The sequence below is a fragment of the Teleopsis dalmanni genome, chromosome 1, assembly GCF_002237135.1.
Source record: "Teleopsis dalmanni isolate 2A chromosome 1, ASM223713v2, whole genome shotgun sequence".
Classification (NCBI taxonomy): Eukaryota; Metazoa; Arthropoda; class Insecta; order Diptera; family Diopsidae; genus Teleopsis; species Teleopsis dalmanni.
The window spans coordinates 64,154,688-64,164,060 of record NC_051846.1 but is presented as its reverse complement, the minus strand read 5'-3'; the positions used below and the strand labels follow the sequence as shown (position 1 = coordinate 64,164,060).

Genomic DNA, 9,373 nt, shown 5'->3' with positions numbered 1-9,373 from the left:
ATTATACTACGATATTGTATTTCGGCAGTAAATAAAACTAAATCTAGTATAAGAATTCTACAAAAAAATTAAAAAATTAATAATGGTGAAATCTGAAATTCAATTTTTTTGTCACATTCAGTTTTTTAATATAACTATTTCTTATAAAACAGAATTTATTTATAGAAAATTTATAAAAAATTCATTTTTACCCAAATTTTTCAACTAATGCAATTAAATTAACATAAGAAACACAATATATGCCAACATTGCGTTAGAATGAGAAGAGGTCTTTACTCTAGAAAGTATTCTTAGCTGCTTCAGGTTACTTATAGAAACAAAGATATTAGCATTCAACTCAATTAAAAACTTATTTTTAATCCTCTTGGCATGAATATTATTTTATAGAAAATTATCTATTTTACAAGGAACACTATTTATATGCCGAGTATGGACTACTTCAAATATTATTACGCCCGATACCCGATAATATTTCCACTGATAATTGTGTCATTATATGAACCCCATTTTTGTTGATAATAGTATAGTCTTATCGAACCCATCAAAATAGAAATAATGTATTGCACAATAAAACATAAAATACATAAATAAAGGAAGAAAACAATTGGAAAAAAGGAAATAATTATGCAATACATTAACAATTATTCTTCTTCCTCTTCATTTTTGACTCCTTTATAAATTTATTTAATGTTTTGTTGTTAATGTATTATATAATCATTGTTTTTGTGATTTATATTAAATTATTACTACATTAATTTAATGAAAAAAAAAGTTTTTTTAAAAACTATTTAGCTGTTAACCAAATACCCCATTTTAAGAACAAAATTATTTTAACAATTTATTGTAATGAAAGGGTTCGAACAGTAATGAAGGAAGAACAACAAATATTTTGATTTATTTATTGAACTTTGGCTGACCATACAACTCTGGTCTTAAGAAATAATCAAATTTAATTAGTTTATAGTCCATATATAATTTACACTCCAAGCAAGTGCCAGGCTTAGAGCTCGTGCCTGTCATATAAGAAGCGATGAGTAATCGTGTTTATCCACAAGTAGCCAAGGCTGGACAAACTTTTGTTGGAAACACTAGTTTAACGAACTGAATGTTATTTTTGTAGTCGCCTATTTTTATTCGTTCTTTTGTCGCGCAACATCGTTGCCTTTGGGACGTAGTTCTGGACTGTTATTCAAGGTCAATTACTGTAGCAATAATCCGATCTAAATAATGATTACGCAAAATAATTTTGTGATGATATGTAAATGATAATATGGATAATATGGAAATAATATGTAGATAATATAATATGTATGCGGTATATGTAAAATGTGATAATATGAGAATGATCATTCCACTGTAAATAAGATTTTTTCTCATTCCCACTTAATTTGACAAAAGCTTAGAAAAGTACTCGTATTAAATACTCTTCAAAAAAACTGAATTAGGTTGTGAAACTAATAAAGCATTGATTTACTTGTATGCGTATGAGCTTAAGCGACCGTAGACTATGTGGATGTTTCACGGTGAACTTAGTCCCACAAATATTGTTCGCGCTCGAAACAGTTGGAGGCAAATGATTACTCAATTCTTCGGAAAAAGTATGTATGCCAACAGTGCCGTTAGAGCAAAACAGAGCATCCAAATTAGGTTTTGTTTGTTAAAAGCGTTTGGAGAAATAATTAAACCCGACGATCATTGATTGTTGGGTTCAGACAATACGAACTCTCATACATCGAGTGTAATAACCAAAAGCAGATAATTCTCAACCAGGAAGTATTACACATCCGCTCAAATAAGTGACGTAGTTTAGAAGATACATTTCTGCGTTGATGCATTCAGGGTTTGAACTTTGAAAGTGTATTAGTCGAAATAAAAAAATGCTCTAATAAATGATTTCAGTACATAAAAAAGTGTGTAGATCATAAGAGATAAAAATGTATTTTAAAAACCTCGAAAAGTCATTAGTCGAAAATCTGTGTTTTTATCATTAAACTCGTAATATACATATATAGTGATAAGGATATAAAATTTTTTGGCTTTATCTGCCTTAATGTTTGTTTATTCAAACATCATAAACAAAGTGAACTTTAAAGTGCTTTACGATATCTTAAGTGTCATATGAAATTATTTTGCAAACCAAATATGATTCTCAAACAAATACTTTATTAAAGGACATCTGAGTTTATTTCATTTTTATATAGGTATAGCAGTCTATGATATTATTATAAGTTAAATGAAATTAAAAACAAAAATGTATTTTGTTATTTAACTACAAAATAATAAACAGTTGATCTATACATGTGAACTGTGCTCTCTATATTTTAATATATGATATTTATTTAAACTTTTTAGAATACTGTGCTATCTATATTTTAATATATGATATTTATTTAAACTTTTTGAAATACTCAAGCAAGTACATTCCGAAATGTTTAGAAGTAATAATGAGCAGTATTGCATAGTCCCAAAGAAAACAGAAATTTTAAATAGTGTAACGACTTTATATTAAATAATAGATTTTTTATATACGTACATAACAATTTGTAATAATTTTATTTTATTTTTTTTTTACAGATTTGCGACTTTCTAAGACATTTTACACGTCTATCGGACAAGTTCTTATTATTATATTTTTATTCAAAGTATAAACCATATGGAGTAGATCATTTGGAAGCTATACAAGTGTGCTATAAGTTTGTTCTCGAACATAAAGATAAATTAACTGAAGAAAAACAGATAGAACGAGTAACAGACGTTGTACGCAAGTATGCCATTTTGAAAACAGAACACATCTTGCACGTTAATGGGTTCACAGAAAAAAACTTTCTATCCACAGCTAACAACCCACTCAATCTTATAAGTGAACTATATCGATCTGAGCGTATATTGAGTAAAAACTTATCTAAGGTTATAAGCGTTGCAAATGAAATAGCGAAATTGCACTCAATCAATTTGGAAGTGATTCAATGTCAATTGTTAGAAGAATGGCTCAGTTTCGGAAATTACAGTGAAGTCTATTTGGACTGTGTAACAATACAACTTACGGACCCACAAATACCGGAGAATGTTTTAGTCGTATTCAAGCATCGAGCAGAAGAAAATATTTTGAAGTAATTTTAAGAAATTAAAAACCTTTTTGTTAATTAAATTTTTTTTTCGAACTTAACGAAATTTTTATCTTAACTTTTAATAATTTATTTGAAATTCAACAAATTATTGATCAGTTTATCGTTTAAGTTAAGTAAACTTTTATGTCCGATATTGAGCATTAAAAAAAGTTACTTTTGCGTAATATTGACACGTAAATGTGCTTTGTAAAATTGGCTCTTAAATTTGTAATTGTCGAACTAAGATATATTTTATTATATTTACCTTTCCTTCCAACTTTTACAGAGGAAAATGTATCCTAAATACTTGGAATGCAATAAGAGCCATGCAGTTTCTAGGAACAAAGATATTCCCAGAATACAGGTTAGTAATTTTTATTATTATTAATTTAATAATAATATAAATTTAAAATACTTAATATTTTAAAGGAACATAAACAGTAAATTTCTCTTATACATCTATAAGAAATTAACAGTTATCAACGAACTTTCTGTACCGACGGTCTATAGCTCCTATATGGGAAACAAATTTATTTATGATCTAAAACAATTCATTCATAATAATATGGTGGAAAGATTTCCATTCGTAAAGAAAATTATGTTACTTAAGATGTTACTGTGGCAAAAACTTCACAACCCAAAGACTTTAAAATATATTTCCACCCTCTGTTTAAGTATGGGCCTGCATTCGGCAAAGCTTTGGAATTGGTTACTTATGAGAATGATAGATCATAATATGATAACTGAACTTAATTTGCTAACAGAAATTTTATCACTTAAACCAGAACTGTTAAATTCGAAAGGTTTATATGCTGCTTGGGACTATATATTGGAACATCCATTTAAAACAGCTCAACAAAGGTACCCAATTAGACAAGATAAAAAATTGTCAGACACCGTACAACGAATAAAGGTAATTACAAAAATTACTATAAATTAACAATAAATTAATAAAAATTACTTAAATTTTATTACTTTTTAAATATTTCATATTATGCTTACTATGTTATATATCTTCTGTAAAAACTTGTTCAATAAGTAAAGTGCCAAATTTTTATCATTACTAATTTTCTGATACTTCAACTGAAATTTGATGAAATAATTAACGAAAAGTTTTGTGTTTCAAAATAATTTTAAAATATACACATATGAAGATGTCACTTTTTTCTTGTTTCGCAAAAATTTAAAAAAATAAAAATCGAAGTAAAATATCAAGAATTTTGAGTTGATGATTTATACTTTTTCAACATTTTATTACTTAATAAAAAAATTTAACAATTAAAAAAAATAATAAAAATATAATTAATTAATACAATTATTCTACAGCTGGTTTATGATTTCGTTCTAACATAAACACAGCAAGTGAATTTGTTAATAAAACCTTCACAGCAAATTAACAAAACTCAAGAAAAATGTGCGCACATAAAAATCAAGTACGGCTTTTGGTCAGGTGATTAAGAAGCGCTGACTCTGAGCTTAAAATTTGACAGCGCACGAGTTCGATTCCTGGTACCTGCAGTTTCAAAAAATTATTTACGAATAATTAAATACAAGAATTATTTCCAAGACCACTGATTATGAGTATTTGCCAATACTTGAAACATAAATATTCAATTAATTGAAATAATATATGTTAAAAATAATTTTTATTGTTGTACCTCACTACTTTCCGAAACTTCTTTATTAAATACCACAGTTTCTGTTAGTCATATTGACGTTAAAATCAAATTTATCAAAAAATAATTAATATTTTATATACACATTGTTAACAAAACAAAAATATTGATGTAAAACTATATTTTCTTATATATTGAACTGTTTTGTATTATTATTAGAAAGAAGAATAGAACACTAACAATATTGAGATCTATTGTAATTCACCTGCACAAAATTTTCTCTACTAATAAAAGAAATAAACCTAAAAATAACTCTTGATTCATATTCTCCGACTTCATTATTAAGTCAAATTAATGAAGGAAAATTAAAGTTAGAGAGCGGTAATATATTCGTTTATTCACAATGGCTGAACATATGCAGTTAATATTACCCATGAATCGAAATCAAATTCCTATTTTATAAGCTCCAATATTATATGAATACAATTTTAAAGACTTTTCTCATATCATTTCTATGTTAGAAATTCAATTATGCTATACCAGTTTATATGTAATTTTCATTTTTCAACAATTTGCTTTTCAGAATTGTCCAATTGTGAAACAGCTGGATCTAGTTAAGTTTCTTCAGCATTGTATACGATTGGAACGACCTCGTATCGCCAGAATTTTGGTGAAGTTGTGTAAAATATATGAACAAAAAGGAGTGACTACAGAGGTATTAAAATACATTATATAAGATTAAATTTAAAAAATATTATCCAATTTTTGATAGATGTTGAAAGCATGCAAAATACTATAACAATTAGCGGTGATATTTAAACTACAAGAGAAGTCAAATATATTCATCTTAAAGAAACTGATATGATACAATATATTTATTATTTAAAAGTTAAAAATAAAGACGTTAAAAAATGTTTAACTATAATTTATATTTTATTGTGTATTCCAAAGTAGTATTGTAGTTTAAAAATCTTTCCACAAAATCTTATCACATTTTTTACGATATTCTTCAACAGTTGCAATTTAAACTGTATTTCCATAAAGATATTAGCTTTCTCCTATGCTCCTATATATTTTATTTATACCACTGGTATTCCAGAAATGGAAGCCATTTTTGTTATCATTATATCATTATACGTCGATAACAGATGTATCATATACTCTGATCTAAATTTAGTTACAATAAAATGTCTATTAATAGTCTGCTTAACTACTTTCACAAATGAAAGATCAAATTCAATGCTGATGAAGCAAAATAGTTTTTAACACTTTTCCGAACCTAAGATAAAACAATCAATAATGCAATAAATACATGTTGTGAAACCATTGTCAAGTACAAACTAGCTGGACCAAGATATTTCTAGCATACGCGTAGGGGATGCAATGAAATATCTCAACCCAATTTTTAACTAAGCTTTAATTTGGAGACACAGTACTAAAACCGTAAATATAAATTGTACACAGATAAACATTAATGGAATTAAAACGAAACTACCCAATGCAAGCCTTCATGAAAGAGACAGAAAAAGTTTTTTTTGTTATACAAAACCACTATTCAGAATATTAACTTAATAAAAATTGTAAATATTAATTTAGTATAAAATTTTTCCTTAAACACAACTACAATCCAAAATCAATGTGACTAAAATCTAAATAATTATTTGTCACATATTATATATGTAAACTAATTTTTATTAGTATGTTATTTAACTCTGCTGTTTGATTAGAAATTATAATTTTGAATGCTTTTTTTTTCTACATGTTGATTCATATTAAATTATTTGTATATAAATAATAATTTAAGTATTATTTTTTATTTATAGAATAAATTCTGAAGGCTAGTTGAGTGGACCATTTGATTCATATTACAATTTTTATATAAAATAATAATTTAATATTATTTTTTATATCGATATAAATATTTTGGTTCAATACTTTTTAAATATTATTTATTTATTAATTATTAAATAAAGAATTTAATATAAAAATTAGTTAAACAATTTAAAAGTTTTTTGCATTATTCTTTTCTCACTCAATACAGCTAATGTCAATGTAAAAAAGCAATTCTAATAAATGATTGCAATCATTTATATTGCATTCGATATATTATCCTAAATATTATATCTGAATGTATTCTTTAACCGGGTCGGCGCGTACGCCATCCCGACACCCAAAAATTCCACGCACGAGTTATTCACATTAGGAATAATCGCAGGGTTCTACTCAACCGAATGTGCAATGGTCAAGCTTTGCCCCGAGGGAACCGCCTTCGTGATCACGGTAACCCCTACGCCAGGTAAGTATGCTTTTATATTGAAATTGGAATATACTTAATGAATTCAATATTTCAATTTAATGAAAATTATAAACATTTCAATGGTAAAAATTTTTTTCCTCTCACACAATCACAATTCAATATTTTAACTTAATGAAAATTGTAAATATTTTAATTGTAAACATTTTTTTTTTTCGTTAACACAACCGTGATGGTAATTGTGACTAAAATCTAAATAATTATTTGTCACATATTATATAAATTAATTTTTATTAGTATTTAACTCTGCTGTTTGATTAGAAATAAATTCTGAAGGCTAGTTGAGTGGACCATTTGATTCATATTACAATTTTTATATAAAATAATAATTTAATATTATTTCTTATATCGACATAAATATTTTGGTTCAATACTTTTTAAATATTATTTATTTATTAATTATTAAATAAAGAAGTTAATATAAAAATTATTTAAACAATTTAAAAGTTTTTTGCATTATTCTTTTCTCACTCAATACAGCTAATGTCAATGTAAAAAAGCAATTCTAATAAATGATTGCAATCATTTATATTGCATTCGATATACATATTATCCTAAATATTATATCTGAATGTATTCTTTAACCGGGTCGGCGCGTACGCCATCCCGACACCCAAAAATTCCACGCACGAGTTATTCACATTAGGAATAATCGCAGGGTTCTACTCAACCGAATGTGCAATGGTCAAGCTTTGCCCCGAGGGAACCGCCTTCGTGATCACGGTAACCCCTACGCCAGGTAAGTATGCTTTTATATTGAAATTGGCATATACTTAATGAATTCATAATTTCAATTAAATGAAAATTAAAAAATTTTTTTCCTCTCACACAATCACAATTCAATATTTTAACTTAATCAAAATTGTAAATATTTTAATTGTAAACATTTTTTTTTTCGTTAACACAACCGTGATGGTAATTGTGACTAAAATCTAAATAATTATTTGTCACATATTATATAAACTAATTTTTATTAGTATTTAACTCTGCTGTTTGATTAGAAATAAATTCTGAAGGCTAGTTGACCATTTGTGGACCATTTGATTCATATTACAATTTTTATATAAAATAATAATTTAATATTATTTTTTATATTGACATAAATATTTTGGTTCAATACTTTTTAAATATTATTTATTTATTAATTATTAAATAAAGTTAATAAAGTTAATATAAAAATTAGTTAAACAATTTAAAAGTTTTTTGCATTATTCTTTTCTCACTCAATACAGCTAATGTCAATGTAAAAAAGCAATTCTAATAAATGATTGCAATCATTTATATTGCATTCGATATACATATTATCCTAAATATTATATCTGAATGTATTCTTTAACCGGGTCGGCGCGTACGCCATCCCGACACCCAAAAATTCCACGCACGAGTTATTCACATTAGGAATAATCGCAGGGTTCTACTCAACCGAATGTGCAATGGTCAAGCTTTGCCCCGAGGGAACCGCCTTCGTGATCACGGTAACCCCTACGCCAGGTAAGTATGCTTTTATATTGAAATTGGCATATACTTAATGAATTCAATATTTCAATTAAATGAAAATTATAAACATTTCAATGGTAAAAATTTTTTTCCTCTCACACAATCACAATTCAATATTTTAACTTAATGAAAATTGTAAATATTTTAATTGTAAACATTTTTTTTTTCGTTAACACAACCGTGATGGTAATTGTGACTAAAATCTAAATAATTATTTGTCACATATTATATAAACTAATTTTTATTAGTATTTAACTCTGCTGTTTGATTAGAAATAAATTCTGAAGGCTAGTTGACCATTTGTGGACCATTTGATTCATATTACAATTTTTATATAAAATAATAATTTAATATTATTTTTTATATTGACATAAATATTTTGGTTCAATACTTTTTAAATATTATTTATTTATTAATTATTAAATAAAGTTAATAAAGTTAATATAAAAATTAGTTAAACAATTTAAAAGTTTTTTGCATTATTCTTTTCTCACTCAATACAGCTAATGTCAATGTAAAAAAGCAATTCTAATAAATGATTGCAATCATTTATATTGCATTCGATATACATATTATCCTAAATATTATATCTGAATGTATTCTTTAACCGGGTCGGCGCGTACGCCATCCCGACACCCAAAAATTCCACGCACGAGTTATTCACATTAGGAATAATCGCAGGGTTCTACTCAACCGAATGTGCAATGGTCAAGCTTTGCCCCGAGGGAACCGCCTTCGTGATCACGGTAACCCCTACGCCCGGTAAGTATGCTTTTATATTGAAATTGGCATATACTTAATGAATTCAATATTTCAATTAAATGAAAATTATAAACATT

At 26.5% G+C, this 9,373-nt stretch overlaps 1 protein-coding gene and 4 non-coding genes across 5 annotated transcripts; 1 reads left to right on the top strand and 4 right to left on the bottom strand.

The window, feature by feature from the left end:
• Positions 1-2,380: 2,380 nt before the first annotated feature.
• On the top strand, positions 2,381-5,617 carry LOC119673503 (kinetochore-associated protein 1-like; the record flags this gene model as incomplete). Its single annotated transcript, XM_038084798.1, is given in 6 exon segments — positions 2,381-2,491; positions 2,575-3,110; positions 3,394-3,471; positions 3,537-4,020; positions 5,307-5,438; positions 5,496-5,617. Coding segments are annotated over 6 exon segments (1,320 nt in total). The 3' UTR covers positions 5,523-5,617.
• Positions 5,618-6,863: 1,246 nt separating this feature from the next.
• Positions 6,864-7,027, bottom strand: LOC119673619. The gene has a single exon (XR_005252136.1). It is a non-coding gene; the product is annotated as a U1 spliceosomal RNA (small nuclear RNA).
• Positions 7,028-7,620: 593 nt separating this feature from the next.
• Positions 7,621-7,784, bottom strand: LOC119673618. Its single transcript, XR_005252135.1, has one exon. It is a non-coding gene; the product is annotated as a U1 spliceosomal RNA (small nuclear RNA).
• Positions 7,785-8,372: 588 nt separating this feature from the next.
• LOC119673617 lies at positions 8,373-8,536 on the bottom strand. The gene has a single exon (XR_005252134.1). It is a non-coding gene; the product is annotated as a U1 spliceosomal RNA (small nuclear RNA).
• A 604-nt stretch (positions 8,537-9,140) lies between these two features.
• Positions 9,141-9,304, bottom strand: LOC119673634. Its single transcript, XR_005252150.1, has one exon. It is a non-coding gene; the product is annotated as a U1 spliceosomal RNA (small nuclear RNA).
• Positions 9,305-9,373: the final 69 nt, after the last annotated feature.